The 16,917-nt window shown below is 52.4% G+C and overlaps 1 protein-coding gene across 3 annotated transcripts in view; it reads right to left on the bottom strand.

Moving 5' to 3' along the window:
* Positions 1-16,917, bottom strand: part of FAM107A (family with sequence similarity 107 member A) — a 95,499-nt gene that overhangs the window by 73,223 nt on the left and 5,359 nt on the right. Inside the window, exon 1 of one of the 3 annotated variants that reach the window (XM_024982909.2) lies at positions 8,682-8,917. The exons of the other annotated variants lie outside the window; for them this stretch is intronic. Within the exon in view, the coding sequence (XP_024838677.1) occupies positions 8,682-8,903 (222 nt within the window). The 5' untranslated portion in view covers positions 8,904-8,917. Of the gene's footprint in view, positions 1-8,681; positions 8,918-16,917 lie in introns of those variants that run through there. 3 annotated transcript variants of the gene reach the window in all.

The raw sequence follows: 16,917 nt of genomic DNA, 5'->3' as shown, positions 1-16,917 counted from the left end.
AATGAAGTATTGAGAACTACTCTTTAGGGGATGCTCTGCTCTCAAATATTCTCTGCTGGAAGCGCAAACATGCAGGGGCTCTGCAGGAAAGACACTTGTTTAGCTGGCCTTCACCCAGACTGTGGGCCGGAAACTGCTGGCTCATGTAATCCCTGCTAAAATCTTGTGGAAGGCACTGGAAAATGTTGGCCCACAGAGTCAAGGTGAGTCTTGCTGTCTGCATTTCAGTCTTTCTACATTTCAACCTCCTCTCTCAAGTTCATTTACGAAGACTTCTTGTCACAAGACATGCTCCCGCCCATCCCTTTGTCTCCCTTCTAGCTATAAGAATGATATAAGTCTGCAGCCCCTGGAAGTTTCTTTGAGGGGGACAGGCCCAGAAATGGGACCAACAGGAGGAAAGTGCAGCCATGACGAAGAGAGGGACTAGGTTTTGAAGACTTTATGAAGACCTTGGATGCAGCCTTACCTGAAGCCATTACTCCTGGACTTTCTGCTATGCTGCTGCTGCTGCTGCATCACTTCAGTCATGTCTGACTCTGTGCGACCCCATAGACGGCAGCCCACCAGGCTCCCCCATCCCTGGGATTCTCCAGGCAAGAGTACTGGAGTGGGTTGCCATTGGCTTCTCCGACTTTCTGCTATAAGAGCTGCTATATTATTATTTATTCCCTCTTAACCCAGGGCTCCTACAAAAGAGCACTTGGCTGGTATATTTTCCCAACTGTCTGGCAACTCTTCTGAGATTGAGCACGATGTCCTGCCCATCTGTGCTCTGCCTCTGGACCTGTGGGACTAAGGGTCGGGGGGTTCAGATGTTTCTTAAATGTCATGAGTCATTATCCCACGAGGGCCACTTTTCTTGGCCCAGCATATGACCAGGAGTTGGCCGTGTGAGAGTTACTTCACAGTTGCCAGCTCTGAGCTTTCTCCTGGAGGGTGGGGGTGAGGAAACTGGTGGGGAAAAGAGCATGAGATATCTCAAAGTAACCCTGCCTTCTGTTTTCACACCTCGGTATAAGCCCCTCCCTCCAAGTGTGGATGGGATCTGTGACTTGATTCTAACACTAGACTATGCCACACATAACTATGGTAATGGGTGTGTGTGTGTGTGTGTGTGTGTGTGTGTGCGTGTGTGCATGCCTTGCTCACATGCAATGCCAAAGAGGTTCTCCTTGCTGACTTGATGGAGTGAGCAGACCTGCTGAGACATACACAAGGCCGGGAACAGCTTGCAGCCTCCAGAGCTGTGGGTGGCCTCAAAGAGCTGAGGACAACCTCCAACAGCAACCAGCAAGCCTCTGGGCCCTCTGTCCTACAACCACAGGGACCTGAACTCTGCAAACAACCTGAATGAGCTCAGAAGTGGATTCTGCCCCAGTCAGCCTCCGGATGAGAGCCCAGCCTGACCAATCCCTTGTGAGGTTCTGAGCAGAGGATGTGGCTAAGCGAGGCTAGGACCCTAGCCCATGGGAACTGTGACAGATATGGAAGCTGCAGGTTCTGTAGTAATGTGTAACACTACAATCAGAAACCAGTGGGCTTTGGAGAGTGAGAGGTCTGGGTTTTATTTCTGCCTCACGTGCCAGCAGTGTGACCTCACGTGAGTCCCATCATCTCTCCAAGCCCCAGTGTTTTCCTTTCTGAACAGGAGTAGATTTGGGAGAATTAAGCGAATGCATGTAAAGCACCCAGAAGGGTCTAGAACAGAGTAGATGCTCAATAAATAGCAGTTAAGAGTTATGATTAAATTTTCTTCATTCACTTAAAAATTTTTTTTTAATATTTATCATAATTACTTTGATACACAGAAAAAATAACTTTGCTTCAAATAGTTAAGGGAATTTCCCTATCTGGGCTTCCCTGGTGGCTCAGATGGTTAAAAAAAAAAAAAAAAAAGAGAGAGAAATACATCTGCCAATAAAGGAGACACAGGTTCGACCCCTGGGTGGGGAAGATCCCTGGAGAAGAAAATGGCAACCCACTCCAGTATTCTTGCCTGGGAAATCCCATGGGCAGAGGAGCCTGGCAGGCTGCAGTCCACGGGGTCACAAGGAGTCGGACACGACTTTCACTTTCCTTATCTAAGAGCACAGAGCGCATCAGCAGAGTCAGATGACCGCCCGACAATCCCATGTGGGTCTCTTTCCGGAACAGCCCCTTCCTCACACCTGGAATAATACCAGCTGCCCAACAACAACTAGCCTAAGAGCCAGACACCGCACCGCCACCAAACCTGCAAGGTGGGGTCATTATTCCCATGTTGCAGATGAAGAAACTAGGGCTCAGAGAGGTTGAGTCACTTGCCCAGCATCCCACAGCTACATGTGGTGGAGGTGGGGTTTGGTTTCAGCACCTGCAAGAAACCACCTATTCCACAGCATCCGTACCTGGCCTGGATTCTCCCTCCCTAGTCTCCCGTGGGGGTGGCCTGGGGGACACTGGGGCTTTCTGGAACGGGGCAGGGACAAGGAAATCAGCAGTGAGGCCTGGCCCCAGATCCCGTTACACCAGGGGAGATTGCGTTTCCCCCGTTCCGGCGCCGTGAGTGGGGCAGAGAGGCGGGCAGGCAGCCACTTCCCCGGTTATTCAAGTAGAAAATTACAGGTGCCCAGAATAGCCTGGGCATTCTTTTATTTATGAATAAGTGGCAAGTCCATGGAGCTGGAATGGGGGCTTACATGTATTTTTTTCCACTGGCCACGTTCCCAAGATCTGCAGGGATCCTTAGTTCTCTCAGGGGACTCTCTGGGGGAGCCAGGGGAGCTGGTAGGATTGGGCTGTTTTCAGGACACGGTCGTGGGAAAAGGAGAGACGGCCATGTCCTTCTTGCTGTGTGACCTTGGGCAAATGGCTTGGCCTAAATGAACCAAATGGCTTCATTTCTTCTATAAAATGGGGTGGGTGCTGAACTTACAGAAATATGTTATTTTCTTCTGAGCATAAAATTAACATTTGCTCATTGTTAACAATGTAAAAAGTTCAAAAAACAAAATCACACAATGACCATTATATCCCCCCATGGCCCCTCCATAGTTAAGATAATCAAGGTTAACATTTGGTACATATACCCTTCCAGTCTTTCTTTCTATGCTTTCTATGCATACAGAAAAAAAAGTGAATATTCACTAGAAAGACTGATGCTGAAGCTCCAATACTTTGGCCACCTGATGCAAAGAGCCAACTCATTGGAAAAGACCCTGATGCTGGAAAGATTGAGGGCAGGAGGAGAAGGGGATGACAGAGGATGAGATGGTTGGATGGCATCACCGACTCGATGGACATGAACCTGAGCAAACTCTGGGAGAGAGTGAAGGACGGGGAAGCCTGGCGTGCTTACAATCAACAAAGGCTTTCAGAGCGCTGCCCCAGGCCCCGCGGAGGCTTGGAAGCCAGTTCTCCCCAACACTTTCCACTTTCTGTTTCTCCAGCCCTGTGCAGACCACCCCAATCCCAAACCATCAGAACTGCTAGTGAGGTGGTAAAGACATTTTTCCAGCTCCCAGAAGTGGATGTGGGGCCTGGGGTCTCCTGGGAGGACACCCCCCAGGCCTGAGGCACAGATGGGCTGGCCTGGGCGTGGCTGCTGACCCCGCCTCTCCTCCCTGGAGGGTCAGTGTGGGGACCTGCCACCTTCTCCCTGGGCTGGGTCTTGAATAGTTAATATGTGAAGTGCTGAGAACTAGCGTCTGACTCACAGTCCGCAGTCAATACATCTTAGCTGTCTCCATAACTGTTTTATGTCATTATTCCTAGTTGAGAGCTAGACAGCCTGAGGTTGTTCCCTGTGGAGACTTTGTATCGAACCCGAGGAGGCAGCAGTTCAATCACTCGCAGGATGGAGGTCATTCCAGCTCTGATGACAGCCACTTCCTGTGTCAGGCACAGTATGGAGCCGGGTGGGCAGGAATCACGTCTGATTCCTGCTCTGCTGACTCATCTAGCTTGCTGCCTGAGGCCTCCACACTATCAATAAATGGCCACAATTAGTCCCCATTCATAGATGATGAAACTGGGGTGGAGAGGGGTTAAGAAACTCTCCCAAGGCTGCACGGCTGGCAGGTGGCAAACAGGGGCCACACCCCAGGCTTGTCCAGTGCAGCATCCCTCGTCCGGCAGGCTTGGTCTGTAGGGATGAGGAAGGCCTGGTCCCTGCCTCCAGGTGCTCACTGCCTAATTCTGCCCAAGTCTGGAACTTTCCCAAGTTCCTTGGGTTTCCTGGGGGTTTCGGGAGAAAGCTGTGGGCCTGGGGTCAAGACTGCCTTGGTGTCGATCCCTACTGTGACACCGCCTAGCTCTGTCACCCACTTAGGTGTGGGGCACAGTAAGTGTGCTCAGCAAGTCCAGCTCTTGGAAAAGTGCACTGGTATTGTTCCCAGAGGACTCACTGAATGTCTAAGGGCCACCGTGCTTTCCGCCTGAGTGGCGGGCAGAGCTGTGGCCATTTTAGCTCAAGGAAACACGGGTCTCCCCCAGCATGTGGGGTTGATTGCTATGTGCCAGATAAAGGTGTCCTAAGTCTGGGCTGCTCCATATCCCAGCCTTGGTGGAGAAAGAGGTGGCTGGACAGGGAGGGTGTGTGTGCGGGCGGGGGGTATGTTTGTGAGACACTCAGTTGTGTCCGAATCCTTGTGACCCTATGGACTGTAGCCCACCAGGCTCCTCTGTCCATGGGATTCTCCAGGCAAGAATACTGGAGTGGGTTACCATTTCCTTCTCCAGGGGATCTTCCCAACCCAGGGGTCGAACCCAGGTCTCCTGCACTGCTGGTAGATTCTTTACCATCAGGGAGGGGGTAGTTCTGCCCAAAGAATCCCAAATCTGTTACATCCTCTCTACGTTTGACCACCATGGGTCAGGCAGGTGCTCTTGACTTTCTGCAGCACGTGTTTACGGGACGTTCCCTGGAGTAAACTCAGCCCAGCGAGCCGTGACAACCTGACCTAGAGAAGCAAGGGAACGGCTGCTTCAGGGCATGCTCCCTCACTCTGGGAACCACCACTGCGCTGGGTGGTGATGCTGGGCCAGGCCCACAGCTGAGGGAGTGGGCCGTGAGCCTGCCGCCCGCCTGGGGCTGATTCCTGCATTCACCATTGCCCTGCTGTGTGACCTGGGGCCAGGCACCTAACCTCTCTGAGCTCTGGGGACCACAGGAGTTCCGATTTCATGAGGTTGCTGTGAGACGGTACCTGGCGCATCATGATCACTCATGGGATCACTCATAGGAAATGGGATATTATTATTTCCTTGAAAAAAAGTTATTTGAAGCCCTGTGGGTCCAAGTTGCCAAAGTGCTCAGTATGAGAATGAAGAATGAGTCGAGTCACATTCTGGAGATTATGGTTTCTGCAGCTGAGATTCTCACCTCTGGGAAACGAGCTCCGTCAAAATCCTGACATGGCCCTGTTCCCTCTTCTTGAGGAGTCTGAACATCCTCATATACACATAGCATTTTATATGTTACTTCATGGAAACCCACCCATGAGCCTAACGGTGGAATTTATCCCAAGGAAAGGACAAGGGGTGGGTACCAAAATACATCTACTGCGATGTGGAAGCACAAAAACAAACCGAATACCTCCAAATCAAGGGCTGGCTAAGCACACCGCGGCAGGCCCGTATGCACGGGACTCGATGCACCCACGAGAAAGGAGCCACAGCAAAGGATGTGTGACCTACCGCAGAGTGGGGGGCAAGTCCTCACGGGTCCGCCTCCCACACTGACAGCGTGGACCGCCAGGTCTGAAAGGATTCCCACCGCGTGTCAGCAGTGGTTACGCTGGACGCAAGAATAATGGGTGATTTTAGTTTTCCTTTTCTGTACTTTATGATTTTTCTATCATATAGTATTTGAGTAATACATGAGAAGACTTTTAAATTAGAGGAGCAAAGTCCACTTTTAAAAATGATGAAAATGGAGTGCTGTGGAAAGTTAGGAAAATAAAGAGGGAAAAAAGCCAATTCATCTGGCTTTGATCACGAACGGCTGCTACTACAATCTGTTCCCTGCAAGGAAGCAAATCTGCTTGACCTTCCTCTCTCACTCCCCGGCCTCTGGTGGAGCACAGGGATCCATTTCTCCTGTTCCCCGTTCCTCTGTTACCACCCCCGCTCCTGGGCTTCAGTTGTCATCTCTGAAGGATACATACTGCTGATGGTTGGCAGCTCCTCATGGCCAGCCGGAAGGAGCTGACCAACTTTGATCAGATAGAATAACAAATAGTAAGCAGCCCTTTGCTAAGCCTTTACAATGTGTCAAGTGCTGTGTTTTGTAGGTTCTTTTATTAACCCAGTTTCATACATGGGAAAGCTGAGGTCAAGGAGGTAGCCAACGTCATGAAGCTAGTGAGCAGGAAAGCCAGGATGCAAACCGAGTTTCTCTGGACTTCATGGCCGGGGCCCCAGGTGTGAAGCTACTGCTGACTCCCAGCTGCCTAACCTCAGACACGTCTCACGCCCAGCTGCTTGGCCCAGTTCCCCCAACCTCTGCCCCCACACCCCCCACCCCCCGCCCCGCCATCCTCTCCTACAGCACTGTCCCCTGCCCTAGTCCTGCCCAGCTTCTGCCTGTCTCCCTTCACCTGGAACACTGTCACCGTCCCCTTGGCCTGGCACATCCCTCCAGGGGTCTGCTTAGATAGCACCTTCTCCAGGAAGTCTTCCCTGATGGCTCCCCTGCCAGGGTTGGGTACCCCCAGGCCATGACCCACCCTGTGCGGTGGTGAGCCTGGGAGGAGGCCGGGCTCTCTGCAGGAGACTGTCCCCACACAGCCCTGCCAAGGAGCCCAGCCTCCCATGCCGGCCAAGCCCTTGCCCTGGGATGGTCGCAGGAGGTGGAGGCAGAAAGCTTGGGCCCTGAGGGCCAGTCCTTGGCCTGAGTGTCACATCTGCGCCCGACAGTCTTCAGTCTCAGCTCCTGCAGGTGTCTGCAGCTCCTGGGGATGCAGGCCCAGGCTTTGTAGCTGGGAGGCTCCTGGCTGTGGGCAGAGCAGGGGCAGGGGAGTGCCCACAGGCCACATGCCAGTGGGCAGGACCGGGCCAGCGAAGTCACCCTGGGACATCTCTCTCCCTTTCCCCCAGGTTCACCTGGCTGAGCCTGGATGAGGCATCCCTGGAAAAACTGCCACTGGAACTTTCCACTGACTCTGGCCTGGTTCTGGAATGGCAGGATTCTGAGACGGAGCCTGTGGTCATTTCTGGCCAGAGTCCCTGGCCTGCTCAGGCACAGACTAGACCCACAGCAAGGAGACGGCTGTAGCACATGGGCTCAAAGTAATTCCAGGGCCACCAAGCCCTGGCTGTGGGATTTTGGAGCCTTGCCTAGAACTTTTTTTTTTTTTTTGCATCAATGGATGAGTGCATCACCCTGTAATTTACTTTTCTTTACTGTCCTTATTGAATTTTGATAAACATTATTTTATCATAAAATGAAGTGGGAAGTGGAAGTGTCCCCTCATTTTTTTTTTATACCAAAAGACATTTCAAAAGTTCAAACACAGTTAAAACCTTATGAGACAACTAAAAGTTGCAGATTTTAAAATCATCACTGTTAAAGACTTATTCTTAAAGAGGAAAAGCTGAAAAAGGCCAGAGTATATAATGGACAAGAGACAACCATTTCGCTAAATGGTGCTGGGGAAATTGGACAGCCACGTGCAGGACATGAGACCAGAGCATTCCTCCATGCCATGCACAGACGCTCAAAATGGACGAGAGACCCAAAAGCAAGACCTGAAACCACAGAGCTCCCAGAAGAGGACACAGGTGGAGCACCACACGGCAACAGTCCCCTAGTCTCCCAAGGCAAAAGAGACAACAGCAAAAACATACCAACTGCACCCAAGCCGACGCAAAAGCCCCTGCACAGCAAAGGAAATCATCCACAAGATGACGGCAACCCTCTGAATGGGAGGAAATACCCGCCAACCACATGACTGACAAGGGGTCAACACGCAAAACACAACAGCGCCTACAACTCAACACCAAGAAAGCAAACAACCCAATCGAAAAAAAAAAAAAAACCCAGCAGGACACTCAACCATTTTTTTCCAAAGATAACATACAGATGGCCAATGGGCACATGAAAGGACGCTCAACATCGCTAACCATCAGAGAAATGCGGATCAAAACCATGATGCGGTATCACCCACACCTGCCTGAATCGCCATCATCAACAGGTCAACAAATAACAGATGCTGGCAAGGAGAAACGCGAACACGTGTATGCTGTTGGTAGGAACGTAAATTGGTTCGGCCATGATGAAAAACAGGATGGCGGTTCCTCAAAACAAAAAATAACTGCTATATAATTCAGCAACCCCACTCCTGGGTATATATCTGGAACAAATAAAAACACTAATTGGAAAAGACATGCACCCCAGTGTTCATAGCAGCACCGTTTACAATAGCCAGTAGATGGGAGAGACCCAAGGGCTCATCAACAGACAAGTGGATTAAGTGTGGGGTATATATACACAGTGGAGTGCTTCTCAGCCTTAAAACAGAACGACATTCAGCTATTTGTAGCAACATGGAAGGACCTGGAGAACACCATGCTTAGTGAAATAAGTCAGACGGAGAAGAACAAACATGCAGATGTCGCTTATACATCAAATCTAATATATATATATATATATACACACACACATACATACACACACGTATATAGCAAAACAGACTCACCGATGTAGGAAACAAACCAGTGATTACCGGTGGGGGAAGGAGGGAGGGCACTGGGCTACCCCCGCAGGTCTGCAAGCCTTGTGGTTGCCCAGCCTCGAGAAAGAAGAGCCCGGAGATATTGACAGAGTCGTCAAAACGTGCATTTGGTCTAACATTTCTGAAGCAAAAGGTCCCAGAGCGACATGCCAGCGTGTAAAGCAGCCTGGCCAGCAGACAGGTCATGGCCGCCACCTTTGCTACTCAGGGAAGAAGGCGGCTGCTATTTATAGATGAATGGACCAATAGGTTGGCTCATCGGTTACCAGGGAAACCAGCAGCTGGGGCATAGCCCGCAGAGCCCCTTAGGTTAAGGAGCATCATGAGGGCAGGTGTTTCCTTTTAATAAACTAGCAGGTGGAGCTGTTCTGGGCTAAGGATTAGAACCATCAGGAGCTGGGGCAGAGGGCAAGCACGTCCCTGTGCACAGGGGATCGGTGAAGTAGAAGCTGGCCGAGCAGCGGAGGAACACAGGGCAAGACAGCAGCCGCCATGCGTGTCCTGACCATGCGTGTGCGCTACGCCCCTTCACTTTGCCCAGCCCTTTGCAACACTACAGACTGCAGCCTGCCGCACACTCCACCTCAAACAGCCTGACTGACCCTTACGATCTTGGTCCTCCCCTCATCGGAGATATCCGTGGGGTAGGTATGTGGAGGTGTACTGCAACCAAATACAATACTAGCGCAAAACCAAATACAGTACAAATGCAGAACGAATGCAACGCAGAGGCCAAGGGGTGGGCAGACTTTGGAGCCAAGCACTTACTGGGTCAATTTTCCCAAGTGCAGAGGAGGACAACAGCGGCATCTCACTGTAGATCCAGCAATCAAGCTACTGTCTCCTAGCCGCTCAGACTAGGGTGAAGTGGAAGGTGTTTACCAGGCGCAATCCGGGGAAGATCAAGACCATTAAGGAATACAAGCAGCAGCAGCATGCTGAGGTAATCCCACCCCCGCCTGTGGTTTTATCCTGGCCTACGATTCCATGCCGCCTGTCCGCTCTCGGGCCCCACAGCGGGTGACGGACACCAGAGGGGAGGGGTGTGGTAGGACACACCGCATGCGTGCTCGGTTGTGTCCAGCTCTTTTGTGACCCTATGGACTGGCCCTCCAGGTTCCTCTGTCCATGGAATTCTCCAGGCAATGGAGTGGGTTGCCATTCCCTTCTCCAGGGCATCTTCCCGACCCAGGGATAGATCCTGGGTTCCCTGCATTGCAGGTTCTTTACCGTCTGAGCCACCAGGGAAGCCACAATTAGAATTTTCAGTATTTTCTGGCAGCTGGTGGTGAAGGCCTGTGTGAAGGGCTCCCTTTGCTAATCCTGTCGGTCAGTCATTCAGTGCAGCCTGTAGTCTGTCTCCCTTGGGCTCTCTTCCATGCCCGGGGCCTGAGGCAGCGTCGGACTCAAAGTGGGTGCTTAGGACATACCTGTGGAAGGAAGGAGTGAGTTTCCTGGATGGTAGCTCTGGATTCACTGAGTCTCCTTCCTAGGATATGTCCCCTGGCATCCAGACTGAGTGACAGGGAGGTTCCTGCCCTCATAGAGCTGACGTGGAGCTTGGGAAAGCCAGCTATGAAACAGTTAAAGAAACAGCCAAGGGACTTCCCTGGTGGTCCAGTGGTTAGGAATCCATCTGCCAATGCAGGGGACACGGGTTCGATCCCTGGTCCAGAAAGATCCCGCATGCCTCTGGGCAACAAAGCCTCTGTGCCAGTACTGTAGCCCACGCACCTAGTGCCTGTGCTCCACGAGAAGCCACTGCAACGAGAAGCCCGAGCACCACAATGAAGAGTAGTTCCCTCTTGCTGCAACTAGAGGAAGCTTGCATGTGCCAACGAAGATCGAGGGTGGCCAAAACATTTTTAAAAATAAAGAAATACTCAAGTAAGTTCTGTGTAGCAGCTGCAGGACTGGGGACCAAGATCGAGGTACTTTAGCTGGAGGGGTCAGGGGTGGCCTCTCTAAGCTGAAGCCTGAAGGACCTGGTCATGGAAAGAGCCAGGGAAGAGCGCCCCGGGTGGAGGGCACAGCAGAACAGAGGCTCTGAGGCAGGGAAGCTCTTGGCTTGTTGGAGGAAGCCGTGGAGTCCAGCATGGCTGGAGCAGAGTCAGTGTGAGCGTCTTAGGTGGCCAGGCCGGAGTAAGGGCACAGAGGGCTCATACCCTCTTCTCTGTGGTTGTGATTTCCTTGTAACGGCTCTTGAAGGGCTTTACTCAGGAGAGTAGCGGGTCAGATTCTGAATCAAAATGAAACTCTCTGGGTATCCCACGTGGGAAGCCACTGCCAAGAACAGAAGCTAAAATGAACTGCAGGCCCCAGGAGCACAGCCAGGAGAGGATGAACGGGGTCACGGTTAGGGGTTGGATTGAACTGTATCCCCTAAAAGCTATGCTGAAGCCCTAGCCCCTGTACCTGTGCATGTCACCTGAATTGCAAACAGGGTTTTTGATAATGTACTCAGTTAAAATGAGGTCATGAGAGTGGGCTCTAAGCTGATATGACTGGTGTCCTTTTAAGAAGAGAAGAGACACAGATACACAGGAGATGCCACGTGACGACACTGGCAGACCCGGGTGAGATGCATCTATAAACCAAGGGGTGACAAAGATGGCTCAAAGTAGCCGACGCAGCGCTAAGGAAGCCACCTGCTCAGGCAGGAGATACAGAAGATGCGGGTTTGATCCCTGGGTTGGGAAAATCTCCTGGAGAAGGAAATGACAATCCACTCCAGTGTTCTTGCCTGGAAAATTCCAGGAACAGAGGAGTCTGGTGGACTACAGTCCATGGGGTTGCAAAAAGTCGGACACAACTGAGCAGCTAAGCACACACATACCCCGGGAGCAGAGAGAGAGGCAGAGCACAGGTTCTTCCCAGAGCCTTCAGAGAAACCTGGCTCTGCCGACACCCTGATTGCAGGCCTCCAGCCTCCAGTGCTGCGAGGGGATACGCCTCTGCTGCTTTCAGCCACCCAGCCCCAGGGAACCAAGACGTCACTTCCCCGTGCTTGCTTGTGATCACAATCTCTGTGGGACCTTCACTGATGCTGACCTGATGGCAGGACTCCCCCTGAACGTTTGCCCCATCGCACACCCCAAAACTCAATAGACATGAGTTTCAGCAAACTCTGGGAGATACTGAAGGACAGGGAAGCCTGGTGTGCTGCAGTCCGTGGGATCGCAAGGAGTCGGACAATGACTGAGCAGCTGAACACCACCACCCCAAAACGACCCCAAAGTGTTCCCAAGAGTGTAAGTGCCTAAGGACAACCCTGCAGGGAGGCCCCTCTGAACAGCAGTCACCCCCTGGTTTCTGGCTGGGCCCCGTGGGTTCTGTTCTTATGGGTGACAGCCCTGTGGGACACCCCAGGCCCCATCGTGACTTGCACCTTGGGAGCAGGGAAACCAACACCAAGCCTGCCTCCCATGGCTTCCTTGGCGTGGCTTTGCTGGTTGCGTTTAGCCCCTCTCAGATTTTAGATGAAGAAACAAGGCTCCAGCCACCTGCCCCTCCCTTCCACCGCAGGCCTGAGATCTGATCTCTCACTCTAACAAAGCCCCTCGTTCACGTGGGCTTAGGAGACACAATGTTCCGAAAGCAGATCCCCCGGGCCCCGCAAGGGAGCTGCTTTTGGGTTTCTGCCTTCTCAAAAGCCGGCTTTGATTTGGCCCCTCCTGCCCCACCTCCGAGTTCTTTCATGATGGAAATTAAATTCCTCTGAACTTTAAAGCCCTTCTTTGGTGCTGCTCCCAGTGGGGCCGGAATCAGCACCAGCTAGTAACTCTACCCACAAGGTGAAGATTTATTCTGGCTGGAGATGTGGTTTCATCCTGATGATCGAAAAAAACAAGTCAAAAAAGAGAAGGTGGTCTTAGGAACCAGACAGATTTGGTTCAAGTCCCAGCCCTGGTACTTGAAGGGTGCCTCCCTGAGTCTGGGTTTTTGCCCTGGTGAAATAGGGGCGTCGGTACTTTTGTGGTGAGGATTCTTAGTACATTCACAAGAAGACCATTACCCCCTTCTCATCTCCCTGGCCCCTTCTCAGCTACCCCTGCTAGTCCTTCAGGTTTAGTAAAACATGCAGACCTAATTAGGCAAATACAGCTCTGCAACAGGCTTGCCCCTCCCCCTGCTTACTCAGCCCCGAGTCCTGTGTGGGCATTTGAGACCCACGCAAGGAAGACATCCTAGAAGAAGTGCCAGCTGGACGGGCATCTTTCTTTCTCCTTCAATGTCGTTCCCTCCCAAGCTGGACTTCCAGCCACAAAGACGGACAGGAAAAGTTTTAGTCTTGGGAAAGGTGGTTGAGGGGCTTTAAGTGATGGCATTGCATCATTACATAGAGCAATACTCTTGCCTCTGGGCAGACTTAACCAGCACCCGGGGACAAGGCTCCACTGGCAGATGTGGGATGGATTCCCACCCCTACGAACCCATGCACTCATCGCTTCTGTGCAGTGCCCGACCTGTACACCTGTTCAGGGAACTCCTGAACCCAGCCTGGGAAGCCAAGAGCAGCAGGGAATGACAGCTTCATTAGGTGGCCTAGGGCCCTTAGGAAAACGGTGCCCTTTCTCTGCTTCCAAAGGTCATTCCACCTGCCTTCAAAAGCCCCTTTCAGCTGCTCAGAGCGCCGCATCCATGGGTGTCACTCATCCATGATGTGGGCATGGCATCGTCTGCCTTGAGGGGCTGGGAGGCTGGAGGGAAGCCTTTGAAAGCCCCGAGCATGGTGGCTGGCAGGGTCAGTGCTCAGAAACTGCTATGTCCCCTCCTCCTCGTCTGCCCTCACACCTTGTGACGGAACGTCTTCTGGGGGTACAGTCAGAATTCAACACATGCCTGGTCCGAGAACAAGAGTAGGTGGGCAGGCCCTGGGCCTGGAGCTCAGAGATGGGCTGGACATGCGGGCAGCTGTCGGGAGGCCTTCCAGGCATCAGCCACTGGTGCGAGTGAGGCCCGGGAGGCTGGCGGGATGCTGGGAGTCAGGGCTCAGCCAGGAGCAGGTCTCTGCTTTGTTGGGGGTGAGGAAGGGGCCTCACCATGGGCTCCTGACCTCCTTCTCCTCTTGGCCTTGAGCCCCCCATTCTCAGAGTCCTCTGGGAACCTGGTGGTGAACTTCTTTCCCCTCAGAGAAACGGTCTGAGGTGGTGGGCAGAGTAGCAAGGGTAGGTTGGCTTGGATGGCGAGGGGCTCCTAACGCAGCCCTCAGGCCCGGCTCAGCTATGGGCCGGCGAGTGGAACCCTTCCCTGGGCCTGGGCTAAGAGCACCCATCCATCATGATGGGGATAACTCTTCGGGGAGTCAGAGGGGCTGTGCCAGATGGGTGCCTTTTGGGCTCTGTAAGAACAAACACTCCCTTCCAGGATGTTTATCAAAATTAGCCATCTCTCCCAATTTTGTTCCCTTTTGTTTCAGCCACGGAAACGTTCTTCTAATGAAGATGAATGCAAAGCAATGAGCATTTTGGCAAACATCAACAGAGCTGTTCATGGAAGTGAAAAACCCGGGTGGTGCTGAGTTCGGAGGAATGTTTTAGAGAATGCTGTGTCCATGCCCTCAAGGGCTTCATGGAAGTGAAAAACCCGGGTGGTGCTGAGTTCGGAGGAATGTTTTAGAGAATGCTGTGTCCATGCCCTCAAGGGCCGTCTGAGGTCCACGGGAATTGCTTTTCCTGGGCCCTTTCTACCCAAGGACCTGCAACCTCATTGTCACAAGAACTTAAAGCAAGGCTCCAGGCAGGACGTTGTTGTCTGCACTCATCTCTCTAAAATTAACGTATGCCAGGACTCTGGCGGTCCTGCGGCCTTAGGGCCCAGGAAAACGGTCATTAGGTGGCCTTAGGGCACAGGAAAATGGTGTCCACCAGGTCCATGCCAGGACCCTGGTGGTCCAGTGGTTAAGAATCCACCTGCCAATTCAGGGCACATGGGTTTGATCCTTGGCTGGGGAACTAAGATCCCACGTGCTGTGGGGCAGTACCTAAGCCCATGCACCACAAGCCGTAACTACTGAAGCCCACACGCCTCACAGCCGTGCCTCCGCAACAAGAGAAGCCACGAGAAGCCAGCACATCACAACTAGAGCAAGTCTGTGCACAGCAGCCAAGAGCCCGTGCACCACAAAAGACCCAGTGCGGCCAAAGATAAAAAATAAAGAAAATCAGCGCACACCCAGCTGGCCAATATTTCCAGCTTCTGGAATGTTCCAAACAGAAACACTGCTTCCGTGTATTGAAAATGCCTTCATTTGATCCTTTGCAAAAATCCTGAGTGTGGCCTGGGTACCCGCTTTGCAGATTACAACACGCTGAGTTCAAGGGAAGTTCAGAACTTGCCCAGGATGAGTAGGGGCAACTGTATCTGCTTTTTGACTCTTGGTCCAGCATGCTTTCTGCCTCCCCCTTGAACTTCTCAATTTTTTTCCATTCTGTTCACACCATGGTCAGAGATACCACCAGCTCCCACACGGAGGTGGCAGGCACGTTATGACTGAATGCCCAGCATCCATCTTACTCTCTCCTGTTGGGTTTTGGGGGGTGACATTGGGGGCCTGATCTCCAGCCCCAAGGGGTCTCTGGTTGGCCTCAACCAATCCCATGGTCCTGCTTCCATCCTTTGCCAGCACCAGGTTCAGGATTCCAGGTGAAGCCAATGGCCTTGGTGTTCCCCAGGGGAAAAGGGTTGCTTTAGGGGTGGCATGTGACTTAATAGCTCCCAATGAAATTCAAGGGAACCTTGCTTGTGCGTTTCTAGGAAATGCCCTGGAGACATCACTGAGCCATTGGATCTCCACTTAGGGAACCCAATAAATTTCCTTATTGTTTAGACCAACTGGTTTTTGGTTTTCCCTTCCTCGAAGCAGATGGCATTCTAACTGAAATACAATTTATGGGAATTTCAGCAGCCGACTTCAACCTGGAGTCCTCATACCTGGCGCCCCCAACTGCAGCTGGAGATGGTCCTGACAATTCCGACCGGTCAGCCCCATCTTTACCGTCACACGCGCTGTTCCCACCTATCATTATTTGCCTGCCTGTCCGTCTCCCCAACTCACAGAGACAGCTGTGAAGGCAGGAACCATCCCTTTCCATCCCTGGCTCAGTTCCTGGCACAGGGAAGCAGGTGCAAGTGTTCTTAGTCACTCAGTTGTGTCCAACTACTTGTGATCCTATGGGCTGTAGCCCGCCAGGCTCCTCTGTCCATGGGATTCTGCAGGCAAGAATACTGGAGTGGGTAGCCATTCCCTTCTCCAGGGGATCTTCCTGACCCAGGGATCGAACCCAGGTCTCCTGCATTGGCAGGAGGATTCTTTTTTTTTAAATTTATTTATTTTAATTAGAGGCTGATTACTTTACAATATTGTATTGGTTTTGCCATACATCAACATGAAGGAGGATTCTTTACCACTGAGCCACCAGGGAAGACCCAGGGGAGCAGGTATCCAGGTACTATTTTGCTGGGGGAGGCTGGGGTGGGAGAGATGAAGATGTGGTGGGTGGAGTTGGGTACCCGAGAGCGCACTTTGTGGGCAGGAGTCATCTCCAAGGGGCAGCTCTGTCCTCCCTTCCTGGGGAAGGTGCTGGGGAAGGAGCTGCAGGTGCTACAGAAATGCCCTGGCCCTGGCTGCATGGCCCTGGGAAGTCCTTCCCTTCTCTGACCTCAGTCTTCCCAGCTGTTTAGTGAGGCGGGGACTGGACCGCATCATCAAGGCTTTTTCAGACTTGTCATTTTATGATTATGATTAAACCATAACTGGGGGCGGGGTATGGGATGCCTCTGAGGATAGCAGGGCGCATTTCATGGGACAAGCCTGTGGGAGAATACATGCATAGGTGACAGGGATTACTTTCCACACAGAGGCCAGCGGGGTGTTGCTTCTGGAAAGAGGGAGGTGGGCATGGGGGAGGTCTGGTGGGGTGGTCTACCGAAGGGGGAGCCTGGCTTGAGGCTTGCTCACAGCCTTCGCTCCAGCCTGGCTCACCATGACCAGCGGGGGAAGGCACAGCTGCTGGGTGTCAGCTTTTATGCCTGCCATTGGCCGTGCTGGCTCAAGGGAAGGTTGGTGAGGCTCAGAAGAGGACGCAGGCACGGGAGGAGCCGGTTCAGGGAGAGACTGAGCGCCCGTTTTGTTCCAGGCATGGGATCATTAGGGTTTTACGATAATCTGAAGAGGGTCTTTTATCTTTCGTTTACTAAA

Source organism: Bos taurus, chromosome 22, assembly GCF_002263795.3.
Source record: "Bos taurus isolate L1 Dominette 01449 registration number 42190680 breed Hereford chromosome 22, ARS-UCD2.0, whole genome shotgun sequence".
In the NCBI taxonomy this organism is placed as follows: Eukaryota; Metazoa; Chordata; class Mammalia; order Artiodactyla; family Bovidae; genus Bos; species Bos taurus.
This window is presented reverse-complemented; position numbering and strand designations above follow the sequence as displayed.